The 14,359-nt window shown below is 29.6% G+C and overlaps 3 protein-coding genes and 1 long non-coding RNA gene across 6 annotated transcripts; 2 read left to right on the forward strand and 2 right to left on the reverse strand.

The window, feature by feature from the left end:
• Positions 1–1,080: 1,080 nt before the first annotated feature.
• NdufV3 (NADH:ubiquinone oxidoreductase subunit V3) lies at positions 1,081–1,953 on the reverse strand. The gene is made up of 3 exons (XM_011644765.2): positions 1,795–1,953; positions 1,583–1,700; positions 1,081–1,511 (listed from the first exon to the last, which is right to left on the reverse strand). Exons 1-3 carry the CDS (start codon positions 1,828–1,830, stop codon positions 1,366–1,368), a joined length of 300 nt encoding a protein of 99 aa, XP_011643067.1. The 5' UTR covers positions 1,831–1,953; the 3' UTR covers positions 1,081–1,365.
• Positions 1,954–2,415: 462 nt separating this feature from the next.
• On the forward strand, positions 2,416–4,204 carry LOC105430939 (uncharacterized). Of its 3 annotated transcripts, none has more exons than XM_011644773.3 (3): positions 2,416–2,553; positions 3,444–3,743; positions 3,815–4,204. In XM_011644773.3, exons 2-3 carry the CDS (start codon positions 3,452–3,454, stop codon positions 4,036–4,038), a joined length of 516 nt encoding a protein of 171 aa, XP_011643075.2. In that variant the 5' UTR covers positions 2,416–2,553; positions 3,444–3,451; the 3' UTR covers positions 4,039–4,204. The 3 variants fall into 3 exon arrangements, with proteins under 3 accessions (XP_011643075.2, XP_011643073.2, XP_011643074.2); XM_011644771.3 differs by lacking the exon at positions 2,416–2,553 and adding an exon at positions 2,581–2,746; XM_011644772.3 differs by lacking the exon at positions 2,416–2,553 and adding an exon at positions 2,769–2,948.
• HSPC300 (hematopoietic stem/progenitor cell protein 300) lies at positions 4,141–4,869 on the reverse strand. Its single transcript, XM_011644770.2, has 3 exons — positions 4,604–4,869; positions 4,428–4,510; positions 4,141–4,254 (listed from the first exon to the last, which is right to left on the reverse strand). The coding sequence occupies exons 1-3, from the start codon at positions 4,722–4,724 to the stop codon at positions 4,228–4,230; spliced, it is 231 nt and encodes a 76-aa protein (XP_011643072.1). The 5' UTR covers positions 4,725–4,869; the 3' UTR covers positions 4,141–4,227.
• Positions 4,870–5,046: 177 nt separating this feature from the next.
• On the forward strand, positions 5,047–6,879 carry LOC105430941 (uncharacterized). The gene is made up of 2 exons (XR_968237.3): positions 5,047–5,765; positions 5,858–6,879. It is a non-coding gene; the product is annotated as an uncharacterized LOC105430941 (long non-coding RNA).
• The last annotated feature ends 7,480 nt before the right edge of the window (positions 6,880–14,359 follow it).

Raw genomic sequence — 14,359 nt, forward strand, 5'->3', positions numbered from 1 at the left:
ATGAGGGACAGAAGGACAGAGGGAAAGAAGGAAAGAAACGGAAAAGATAACGGGTGAATTGACGTAGCGACGACAGCCGAGCTGTCCGATTAGAAGAGGAGAACGGTCGTCGATTCGAACTTCGACACCTCAGGTGTCGTGTGGTCGCGTCACTGTTTTACTCTACACGCTGGAGGCCAGGCTGCTCGACTTTATACGGCCTGCCCTGGCGCGCCGGAACTGTTATATACATTGCTGATTATACCATGGACCAAAGAATCATATGGTTGGCACGTCTCTACGTGAAAGTCGTCATTTACGATTAGTGATAAGGGGAGAAGAGGGGAATCTTGGTCGGCACTTCGGTCAAGTTCGATCGCGCGCTTCGGACGTGTCCGTAATCTTAATATAAATAAAACCAGCGGTTCTCAACCTGAAGTAAGATCTCATTCTGAAGGTTGAGGGAATGCCGAATTATAACATTGCTGTTTTGCTTTTATTGCGACTTTACTATTTCTTTTTAATATCATCGAAAAGACTATTAAAAAATCGACAATCTCATCACATAGGAATTCGCATGGCTATTAAAATTTAAATAATTAGCCTATAATATAGATTAGTTTTATGATCTATTATTATTCTGATGTTTCTTAGATATATATGCATATTTATAATTAAATATCATTTATAAATGATATTTAATTTCATCTAAAACTACATCTTACAATTATCATCTGTATCATATTTTATTAGTGTAATTATCATCCATAGAAATAATATAAAAAAATTGTAATTTTGCAGCATTATGGTATAACATATATGATATAGCATTACAAGTATGCATACTTATTTATGAAGCAGTTGTATAATAAAAAAATATGAATTTTATATGTTATCTATGTAAATGATTGACAAATTTATGTTAATGGTTGATAATATTAATGCTTAATCATCTCTGAACCTTTTAGATCTCTTTGATGGTCACAAAAATTTGCTCAAAATTTAATAGTGTCGATTATATAAATGAATTAGCAACTCTCAATCTCAAATTACTTCCAACGATTATTCTGAAGATATGAAAATACTGAATTACCATCCATATGCTGTTTGCCTTTATATATTTTATCACAGACTTGCTATTTTTTTTTTCATTTTATATTTAGTGCAAAACACTATCGTTTTAGCGGCAGTTTGGTAACACTCAACAAAACAATGGTTTCTGAAATAAAATGGTGAAAACAAAATAGATGAATCACATAAATGAATGACATATTTCCTTAAATATATAAAATACATAGACGTTTTAAATACACCGTTCGCTACATATTTTCTGTACACTCTTCAACTTATTAAATTCATTATTTTGTTTCTACCATCCGTTATCATTTATTTGTTGAATGGTCTCTTGTTAGATGGTACTGGTAATCTATACTTTGCTAGCTCCACTTCAGCCTCCCCGAACGAATCTATGTGGTAGCAAAAGTACTCGGGATTTTTGTATTCCATGTTTTTTGCGGCATTGGGTCCTACAGCTAAATAAGTTTTAAGTTCTAATCGGAATCCTTCTTAATAAACATTTTATAAAATTATCATTTAATCTTACGTGTATTTGGTACTTTGACAACATTCTCGCTGAGACCTGGGACGTTGCTATTCACCGTGGATTGACTAGTACTCGAAGCTTGTGCGCTGAATGTTCGTAAAGAAGCAATCGTTATATTCTGAAAACAATTAGAAAATTCAAAATTAGGTTAAATGTGTATAAATTCATTAACAGCTCATGAATAAAATATGATTTCGTTTCTTGATGTATACCTGCAACGGTATTCGTCTCGCAATTACGTGCAACATCTTGTAACAATTTAGTTAGGCTTACGTTACGAAACAATTGTAATATCCAAGATCTATAACGTCCTTATTATTATAGTATCTCGTTGGTGATTAAATTCAAGAATTGCCAACCGTAAAACTTAAAACTAACTATATTTTGTTTTCCTATTCCATTTTCTGCAAAATATGGTTTATTTAAATAAAATATAATATTTTTAAATAATAATTAATACTTTTAATTAAAATAATTAAGAAATTATTTCTAAGTACGTGGTACAGTATGACTAGAGCTCGTACTATTCCTATATTCTTCTTTGTTTTTTCACTTATTTTATATGGTGAAATAATCACGTGACGTGAGGAATAAAGATCAAAAGTGTCGACATGAAATGCTTTTACTGAGAATACTTTTACTTGAGAATACTTTACTTATATAAGAAACCTATTTTTTGTACAATTTAGCTTTTTTTCTTCTCTCTTCGTGTTGTAGAGAAAAAGAGAAAAAATGAATTATGCAACAAATTAAGCTGGAAAGAACAGACTTTATGCTTATTTCCATTCCTGCATTGGGCTGTACTAAAACTTTCTATCTCGCTTTGATCAAAATTCATATACCTATTTTATTTTAAGTACAATGAGTACATGAGTTCTAGTTCAGTTACAAAAAACAGACTAATAGCGAATTATACAGAAGTGTGTTCAAAAATACACCCAAGTATATTCAGGCAAAGAGAAACCTCTCAGGTATCATTTTATCCTTATTTAACATTCGGTGGACAACAAAGATAAGATGATACATCCGATGTCTCTGACCCCAGTCCTGCGTTTAAAGTAACTTCCGAATACGCGATGTGATAACCTCACTTCGACGTACCACTGTTCATTTTATAGTAATTTGAATCGGCAAGCTCTGACTTACGATTCGTGGTATATACACGTACGTATGCATGTATATATAACCACCGACATTGAAGTTATGTCATATTTTCGATTAGGATATCTTTATCTCGGCGCTTCTCAACTTTCCACGAGATCGGAATATGTCGTTAATTCACAATAGAGATAGACTTTATAGACGTGTATAGTTTGTGCGAAGCACGCGACGAAATACGAGGCGATTGTCACTCGAGATCCAAACAGTAACTTCAATTATTATTATCTAACAATTATTCCTTCTGTGCTATATAATTTAACCTAATAAATAAGTTGGGATTATTTATTACCTTTCGATGGGATTTTCAAAGGAAAACGAAGAGGAAAACTTAACAATTGTTATAAATATGATATGTAGAGAATTAGGCCAATATTCTGAATTCACTTTTATCAATAAAAATGCTTTTGAAAATGGTTTACAGCTAATCAGAAAGCTTATGAATTACTTTTAGAGGCACTTTTATCACTGAAAGGATTCAGAATATGGGATTTATTAACATCAAGTCAAATTATGAATCCATCATATTTTATTCTGTGTTTATGTGCATTGCATATTTGATAATGAATCATTGATTATAAATACTGAGAATCTAATAGGATTCTTTGTTAGGTATAATAATATAGAGCTTGTGTAAACACTTGCAAGAGAATGTTAATTTTTTGTTGTCAATCTACTTATGATAATCATCATTTTGTTTCAGCCTCAACAATGTTAATAACTTATTTTGCTCAAAATTGGAAATACAGCAATGCTCCAGAAGGCCAAGCTCCATTTGAGAAAGTAGTTGGGCTGTGCAAATATGGATTTGCAGGTAGTTTTGGGATGGGCATGTACGATTCCATACTTTTGTCTCAGACAACAGGCTTTTGGAATACAATGAATTGCCTGGCTTTTTGGACGGTGCCTATCACTGCCATGTGCGCCACTTTCGCTTCTGTAGCATATACGACAACAAAACTTAGAGGAGGACAGGATGGCTATATTAATTATATTCTAGCCTGTATGTAATGTATGGACATGATGATGGAGTTTATCAGACATAAATTATCAAGTTTTGTTTATCCATTACAGCATTAGCTTCAGGAGGAGTCTTCTATCATTGGCAGAAAAATGGTAGATTGAGTTATCATTTTACTTTCTGGTTGACCACATGCGCCATGGTTAAAAAATATGGTGACATGACTGGTTGGGTTCCCCTTCCAATTAAAGATGCAGACATACGAAAGCAATATACTACTTTTCCCTTAGATTTTACCCTTGTTAAAGATCCTAGGGGACGTAGGCCATGGGAGTAATATTTCATACATGGAAAAAAAATTTAGTGCTGTTGATACATAAAGTCAAGCGGGGATAAGCCATATTGTACAATTGATGTAAAGAAATAGGAAATGCGTATCTTTCGCTTTTATCATGTATTTATTCTGGTTCTAATACAGGAAATAAAAAGGAGTGTAAAAAGGACATTTATATTATGCTTAAAAGTATTATGTCAATGTCTCGCCTTTCGTGACCTGTTGGAAAAATACCATTATGGAATTATTAATAAATAAATGGAATGTAAATAGAAAATTTGATACATTATCAACGCTATGAAAGAAATGCTACCTTATGTTACATTATGTAATTGAGAAACAAGTTGCTTTCTACAATTAAACTGAAAATTAATAAAAATATAATCACTTACGCATGCTTCAAGATATTCAATTCTTCGTTCGAGAGTTGTCAACTTTTCATTGAGGACTGCTATCCTCGATCTACAAGACATATCTAACAAAAAAGAGATTATATTGTAATATAAAAGATTAAAGATATGCATATTAATTTTTGCAGTTTTGTGAAGATATGGGTACAATTTAATACCGAAAGAATTAAGGAAGTCTGTAATCTTCTTAATACTGCCAGTGATAACTTCTATATATTCACGGTTAGCCCAATCTTGTTGAATTTGTTTTTGTATCGCTTCCCTGTGTAGGGCCGCCATTCCTGTCTGGATGTCGCTATCGGAGTACGCTCTTTCTCACGAGTCCCCTACTAAATTGCCGATGTAGTAAGGGGCAAGGAATATTCACTTCTACTGCATTGTTTGGAATCAAATTACAGATTAATAAGATAAAGAATGAGTAAACCCGAGCATCAATTGATTTCAGAGGTCATGTGCGCCAAAAGTAAAAAATTTCTAATTTAGAACTATTGAAAAATAAATTCCCTATCCCATATTGTAACATGAACTTAAATCTTAGGCCTGTTCTTTTTGGCTGAACTAGTTGCACTAGTTCACAGTTTATCTTTCTTCTTCCAGTGTAAAAAAGAAAGATAAATTGTGAATTAGTGCAGCCAGTTCAGTTGAAAAGAATAGACCTCTTGTATTCATGATGCTTGTAATCGAGATCTCGAACGGAGAAAATATTGACCAATCGTATTGGCTATTTCGGCCAAATATGATTGGTTAATTTTTTTTTGTTGAAATTTCGGATATATTTTGTGAATATAAGGCTTTAGGCTCTGCGCACTAGAGAAAAAATTAGGAATAGAAATAAATATTAAATTTTTGAAATGAAAATGAAAATCTGAATGAAGATTAAATGGACATAAGATATGATATAAGATATGGCCATATTTTATATCTATTTTTGCAATCAATTATAAACATTTTTAATTCACGAATTGTGAAAGTCAATGAAAGTGGTTATTTAATTCCAATATGATAAAATGAAACTTGGGGATGTTAATATGGGAATTTTGATGAATATTCTCACAAAAAAGTTCAGGATGGTCACTTTTCAAAACTTGCTGGAACTAAAATTTCTATAGTGCGTATTTTAACTGAAACCATCACTAGCGCCACTATGAGTACAAAATGTGCACATTAAACTACTTTGTCATGTCTACAAGTTTTTCAACGGATATCAAGCTATGGTTCTGTTCTATGTTATGCCTGAAATTTCTGGTTCTATCCCATATTCTGTTTTAAGCGAGACCAAGTGTAGCTTATCGTTAATGGATATAGCAGTCTTCTTCACAAGTAATTGCGAATTTATTATATATCGCTTCAGTTGTAAAAAGGAACTTTAAAAACAAAGACTGTAATGCAAAAAAATTTATTTTCTTTTTCAGCATAAAATGCTTAATAGAAACATGGGCAGAGGACAATTTAGCAGAGAACATCGATATTCGACTTCTTGCTTTGATTTCCATTTAGAAGATTTCCATCGTCAAGAAATTGTAATAAAATTATATGTCTCTTGACATCGTAATGCATATTTATAACGAGATAAGTAAACATTAAAATAACAATAATATTATATTTATATTATAATTTTTATGCTTAGCAATAGTAATAGTAACTGTTACAACATGTGTTATGTTTATATTGCTGAATGGGAAATTATAACATTATTATTAATGTAATATCACAATTAGTTTTTAAGTTTACTAATTAACTATGTAATTGAAGTTTAATTCGCTGTTTTTTATCTCCTTCTATGCGACCTCGAAACTTTAAACTCGATAAGTAATTAAAAGTTGATTAAAATTTTTTTATCTTTTCTTCTTATCTTTTTTCAGAAAGAAATATTTATAAAAAAGAAAAAATCTTATCTGTGATATACAAAGGTGCATCGAATAATTTTATAATTATATATATCTTTATTTATTTTAAATAATTGTAATATATAAATAATAATATTCATAATTTATAAATTACAAAGAAATGATTTAAATTAATTGCAAGGAAATATAGATTGCAAACATAAACTGATTTAATTACAAATTTTTAATAAGAGATATATACATACATATTTCAAAAATATATTTTAAAGTTCATAATGATGTTGCATATTTTGTTTCAAGTAGATTTAACAAGAAAATATTTTCATATTTTTTGACATAAAATTATATTTATATCTATCAGAGTTAAGTATAATATTAGAAACAAAATATGTAGTTGTAAAATTATTATGTACAATAAATTTTCTTAATCTCTCTTTCTCAATCTCTTTCAGCTGTATTTATTGATTAGACAGGAGGGGATGTTTTTTTCTATGGACAGTGAAAAATTATCTGCAACGGGCGTCTATTAAGATTGAAATAAATAAAATATAATTACAAACATCGAGTAAAGAAAGTTTCTTCTTGAATTACATTTATTTATTACTATCGTGCTTGTTTGTGCAATTATGAAAGGAAGGAAGCGCAGAATTCGTTGCATTAGTCGCAGTAAAGCTGGACTTATCATGATAAAAAGCTTTTGGCGAAAAATTTGTCAATTTTACGTTTTTAAAAAAAGCGTGTAAAATGCTTGCTTCTATTGATCGTTTCTTCTTCGTGATGCAAATTGATTATTTCCATACATTTCGTTATTTTATTCGTTTTGAATTACCGATCATCGCGCGTTTTAAATTCACGCATTAAAGTAAATTGTTGCCGTTTTATTAATAATATAAATGATACGAGTGAACAGATAACAACGATATTATTAATTTCCTAATGGAACCAATATCAAAGATAAAAGGCGAACATAACACATTTGATGTGTGTGTGTGTGTGTGTGTGTGTGTGTGTGTGTGTGCGTGTGTGTGTGCGTGTGCGTGTGCGTGTGCGTGTGCGTGTGCGTGTGCGTGGCGTGTGCGTGTGCGTGTGCGTGTGCGTGTGCGTGTGCGTGCGTGTGTGTGTGTGTGTGTGTGTGTGTGTGTGTGTGTGTGTGTGTGTCTGTGATGTCTGGTAATTATAAATTGCGACACATCGTACTGCAATTGAACAATAACAAATAGCATATTTTTGAAAATATTTTAACAGTTTTTCAAGAGCACATTCTTTCTTTTATAAAAGAATATTCCTTTTCTTTATATTTTATATTCTTAATTCTATAGCTAATCCTTCATGGAGAATTCGCAGACGGAGAATTCGATAGACGGACGAGTAGACGGAAAGATCTGACTTCTTGAAATAGAATTTGAACGAAGAAAACGACGATGTTACAAAGTTTAAAATATAATTGCAGATGTACCTATATTATCTCGCTGTATTGACGAATACAATAATGCATGATATTGATCGATTCGAAATTGAAAAGATTTAGTCACTTTAAAATACACGATAAATAAAGCTCATACAGAATGACATTATAATTGTCAAACGACTATTGCATTTATTGCAAATGCATGCAATATGGAAGTGTTACAATGTGTCGCTTTAATGTATCATGCTCTTTATGACGCACTTAACATGATTTATAGCTTCTCATCATTTTGGCACAAGCATGTCAAGATGATGAGAGAAGCTATAAACTTCATTTTTCTTTCACGCAATAGTAATGAACGTCAGAAATTTCAAGAGCTCTCATTCGATAGTAAGATTATATGACGTATCTTGAAGATAAAAATGGCAATATTATTTAATGAATCCAAAATAGAATTAATATTTGCGCACTAAACTCTTGTTTTATTCATTCCGAAATCTGCATTTTATCTTTCATCTGAACTTTGTATTTATAATACATAAAAAGATCCACGCAAAAAAATAAAATGCAAAATATATTGTTGCAAAAGCAGTTTCGAAGAATAAAGCATTAAATTAAAATTTTCATTATGTTGGAGAAAAGGATATTTACATTTGGAAAACAAATGCAACGATGGTTTACATATAAATGATTTAATGAATTAATTACTGTTATATTAATTTCAGGATTTATAGTAATACTATACAAATAATTTTTATTAAAATGTAAATAGATCGAATGAAATAAAATCTTAATTGTTATGTGCATTTAACATCTGCAATATGTATATGGGTCTATTATATTACATGTTTTGAATAAAGTATCTATGTACGTTGAACAAAGCATCCAAAGTCGAGCGTGAATAAAAAGAGCATCAAATTCTTGAAATTTCTGCATAAAGAATCAATACGACGAAGCATGAATGCACAATAAGCACGAGAAAAATTGCATGAATATTCGGTCCATTTTAAATGATCTATACTTTTGCGTCGGATTTTAAAATAGCATTTTACTTAAAATTTCGCATTTTTATGTTTGTATGTGCGTACTGTAATTAATATATAGATACAGATCTAAATATATATAATATTTAAACTTTTTTTAATATTTTTATATTATACATATGATACATAAAATTATAAATAAATCTTTATGTTGTTTATTAATTATTATATTAAAATCTTTCAATCTTATTTTTAATTATTACTTATTTAATTATTAATTATTATTTTATTAATAAATAATTTAAATTATTAAGCAATCTTTTTGCCGAATAATATTTAAACAATGTATTATTATATAATTTTTTTCTATCTGCATTATTGTATCATTTTTTAAAATTTCTCTTGTAAAAATATAATAGAGACAAAACCATTATGAATTTTTTCCAATATTGATATAATCATTTATTTTTAATTAATATGAAGGTTTTTATAATATTCTCTTTGTTTAATAATTATCATATTTAATCTTTCATCAAAATTGTTTCTTAAATTTGCAATCATTACAATTTTCTTATATAAAACAAAAGTATTTTAGTTATAAATTTTATAATTTGTTTCAATCTATATTTAACAAAAAGAAAACATCAATTATATAAGCTGAATTTAAAAAACATAGAAATATGAATTTTTTCGACACAGGAGTTCTTAATGCTTAAATATTTCAGAGAAATGTCACAGTTATATTTTCATGTTTTAATATGTAATTTTATGCATAAAAGCTGACTTTCAAGAAATCATATTGGTATTTTTCAATGAATATCTTATTCAAATCTCGCAAATATTTGCAAAGTTAAGTGCTTTTGTTAAAAATAGGCCGAAGCAATCCTTTATTTATTGACTCTCGGGACTGAACTGAAGAAGCTTCCATAGAAACAATATCACTTTGCAATTCCATAGAGATTTAAAGTTTATACGAAGAAATATCTATATAAATAATTTTATTACTGTAAATTTTCTTGTTGTTTAAATAAATATAACTTTAACGTGCAATTATATATGTCATATAAATAATTTTAATCAATATTTCTTGTTTAAAACTGTAAAGTTACTATTAAGATTTTGATGAAGATATCAATATGCAAATATAATATTAAAGATGTTCCTTTTAATTCTTATATTTTATGTAGTCGTATAATATTTTCTCTCATTACAAAAATTGTATACTTAAAATAGATATTGTTTTTGATGATTAAAGTATAATAAACTAGGATGTCAATCCAGCATGTATACAAAATTATCGATATGCAACATTGCACGTATTTATGCAAGTCACGTATCGAGGTCGTTAATTAACTAAATTGAGATTCAACGATTTAACATAGATATATATTAGATAGATTTATTGTAACTGAACAATCACTCTGCGAAAGTGCTAATGCACGATGATGTAATCCTTTGGCGCTTTTGTCTAACAGCTTAAACAACGATTTAATTGTTTGAAAACATTCCTGTTTTCGGAAAGTATATCAGTCGTTATTTTGAAGCCATGATAATCCGCAATTAATTGTAACACGAGCTTTTTCTTTTTTTTCTTTATTCATTTTATCAACATATTAGCCACAATTATCGGTTTAATTACTCGATATTGAGAACAGTCACATATATGTTATTCGGATTTTTGCATAAAATATCAAGGCTTAAAAGTCACTTTTGCTAACATATTTTATAATGCTAATTTTATAAATCACATTTTTAATTATATACATTGCACCTAATTAATTGTAATTTAATTGTAATTGTCTTCTGCTTTTTCTTATCCTTTTAAATTATTTTAGCTATGTTTTATAACACAAATTGTCTTTTATTAGATTTTAAATTTAATATCCTTATTTTCTTATTTTCGAATTTGAACAAGTTTGAAATTTCTTTACCATTTTGCAAAATATATATTGCAACTTTTTATATATTTATATTCCAATTAATATTAAAATATGTTCACAGAAATATATAAAATATTTTTAGTCACACAGTGTTATTTATCTTTCGTTTGCGACCTCGTTCTAATAAAGAGAGCAATAACGTGAGATAGAAAGGTCAAGAGATAGGAAGGGATTGCTTCTTTTCGTAGTACCATCACGAACACGTTTCATTGAGACTTTAAAAATATATTAAAGAGATAGATCGAGTTTAGGATATCATCAGAATTTCGAATTGGAGGATTCTATCGTGGTTAATTCGTTTTGACTTCGTTTTGACTTAATCACTATGCTTTTTTAAATATCACATAATAAAGTTCTATAGTTCTATTTGAAATTCTCTTTCTTATCTTTCGTTCTCGTTCACACATATACATTCTTAGAAGATGTTTATTTTACATAAAATATTTGTAATATTGTACACGTTCCTATTCGTTTCTCGAATATCATTTTATGTAAAATTGTCATTAACACACCTTCCAAATTGTAATAACTTTGGAAGATTAATTAAAGTTTGAAAATTACTATGTCAAAAGTTTGTGTGCACAGATATGATAGAGAAAAAAGTGTATCACATATATACTCTGGAGCGAACTTTAGACATCTTGATTCGCCAATTTTATCAGCTCGTCACTTAAAAGTTATCAACATTTCGAAATTAGGAGTTTCTTCTTTAGATGTCCTCGGAAATTTGCTATTATTTGTTATAATCCACCATTTGTTGCGCTAGTTGGAATTTATGGATTCTCCTCGCATAGTAAAGTTGCAAAATAACTTTAAACTATTAATAGCTAGATTATATAATAGCTCTTCTCAGAATATGACATACATTGAAAAGTATGTTTATAAATTTTGAACATTATTGAACACAAATTTGAGATAATTAAATATTGATATCGCTGATAATTGAGCGCATTAACACACATATATTTTACATAATTTATACAATTATTTATTTAAACAAATTAGAATTTCAACATTTTTTAATATTGACAGTATAAAAATTTGCAAAAAAGAGTCAAATATTTTTATTAAAATAAATTATTAGATTACATGTAAAATTTCGACAAAATTTTATTGGCACATAAAATTATTTGCAAAGTTTAGATTTTAATTAGAAATCAATTGAGCATCTGAATTGGAATTTCAATATTTAGTTTGTACTGAAATTCAGCTAACTTGTTTTTCAGTGAAATAAAAACATTCCAAAAAGAGAAACGAAGGGTAACTAAATTGCTCCGACCTTTTCTTCAATCAGTTTTAAATTCCCGGTAGAACATAAAATAGAAGAAAGATCTATTCTACAGATCTTCTATTTCATAAAAGATTCCCTACGATGTTATGTATATATTCACGCAAGCACATTTATACATAAAAGAATATTTTAACAATGGAAAGAAAACTATCATAAGATTTTACAAATTGACACAGTGACTTTTACTCCTATCGTTCTACATATGAATCATAATTGACCTGCAATTACATGATCTATCGCATTATGAGCAATATGAGGCACGCGGTTGCGAAACCTTTGTGCTTAGGATCGTAATTAATTGACCTAATCCCTATTAATGCTCTTACAACTTTCTCGATAATGCTCTTTAAAATTACTATGTTACCACACTGTATCATTTTATGTAATTATCCAGAAATAGATTGATCAAGAAAGTGCAATTGAAGAAAAAAAATATACAATTAAAATATATATAAATTATATAAACATAAATAATTTTTTATATTAAAATATAATATTATGTAATATACTTATTACAAACATTAAATAAGTTAAATAAGTAGATGGAAATTTGTTGTATTACGAAAATTTCTAACAACGCGTCCGTGGTCTGAGTGCAGCAGCTCACTTTAGACACATCATACTTAAAGTGAAGTTTATGAATTTATAGATTTAGTCTACTTTGGCTTTCTACGGTCAGCAGATGGCACCAAGCCAACAAACAAGTTTCACTAAACTATGAAGTATATCCTAAGGAACTCAGTTCAATCATCTATCCATGAGGCTGATCCTAAGTTTGATAATAACTCGATGAATTCCTATCTGTTCCACAAAAATCAGGCCTTGGGCTTTTTGAACAATTTCAATATAATTTAATATTCCATTTGTAAAATATTTTTAATTGATATTTTTAACAGGAATCTCAATAGCTTTTTAAACAAACAAGAAGATAACAGAGAGAGATAAAATAATAACAATATAAGCAGTAAAAATTCACACACATAGGTATCGATCTTCAGAATTTCAACGTCGTTATCTACGTAGTCAAAATAAGCATTTTTTTTTTTTTTTTGACAGTACCATATATCATGCCATTCATCCTTGCGCTTAAATCTAACGAAGCGTCATCGTCAGTCTCATACTCCGACAGACATTCATCTCCGTTCTGAAAAGCTGCACTTTTACGTAAACGTTGAATTAGACAGGAATCCAATTTTACCACGAGTCGCATGTGTCCATCCCGTGAAACTACATTACAGCTTTTGTTCTTGTTTTTTTTCTCTCATCCAATATGGGGGCGCATACATGGTAGCTACGGTCAGCAATAATTTTATTTGCCTGGTTCACCAGTCGACGTTTCATAAAGCCAAGCTGGAAGGCAGAGGTACCCACGGACTAGACTTATTTGCGAACGGTGTGCGAGCTGTGTTGTCTCTCTCATTTGTGAAACTCAACATAGTATGGCCCTTTGGGGGCCTGTATTCGCGTCGCATGGTTACATATCATTAAGATTATGTAAACGACTTGTATACGCGGCTTTCATACTGTAGGTGGACACGTGCTTTTCTCTCTCTTTCTCTCTCTCTCTCTTGCTCCCAATATTTTACTCAAAATTTTGCAACCCTGTGAGCCAACTGATAGTGAACATGACGCAAATCTCCTTTGCAATTCTATAATTAACATATGAATAATAAAATCAGATATATGTAGAGTTGAAACATTGTAGTCATAGATTTCTATTAAACGAAGTGATTTGTGTTATGCATTTTTTTGTAATTGGTATATAAATTTGTAATTGAGCGAGTGTGGCATGGTAGACAGCACACTAATCTAATATGCTAAAGATCTCGGGTTCGATTTCCGGCAAAGCCAAATTATTTACGCTCATCTCCTCTCGGAAGGCAAACCATCGAGAGTAACTTTGCTTAGTACGTCTCTCTATCGAAAATTTGCCGTTTGGAATTGGCGTTAAATTGTAAATGCCATATATCTGTGTATAATCATCGTGCGCATCACAAGTATATGAGAGAGATCCACTACGCTCAGACATGAGCAATGGGATTGAAATATAAATCTGTAGATATTTCAGCATCAATAAGAATTAAGTCATAATAAATTGTGTGAAATGAAAATAATGCAAATATATGTACTTCGAAAAATGCGTATAAAAATATTTCAGCAATTATTAGTAAATGCTAGAAGTTAAATTTGCTTCTAAAATAATACAGTGAAAAAATAAACAATATGCGAATTATATATTACAACTTTATATACGTTTATGCATGGCTGGAGAGCATTAACGAAGAAATAATTCAATTAATGAAACAAACTGCTTCGTAGTAAAATAAAAGATTACACGTACAAAGTATATAAGACGTACTCGCTTTATTTTAAAACTAATATATTTGCTTTTATTTTAAAACTAATATATTTGCTTTTATTTTCTATAGCATTTTACTTTATATT

The sequence above is a fragment of the Pogonomyrmex barbatus genome, unplaced genomic scaffold (assembly GCF_055798465.1).
Source record: "Pogonomyrmex barbatus isolate J1 unplaced genomic scaffold, ASM5579846v1 scaffold12, whole genome shotgun sequence".
Lineage (NCBI taxonomy): Eukaryota > Metazoa > Arthropoda > Insecta > Hymenoptera > Formicidae > Pogonomyrmex > Pogonomyrmex barbatus.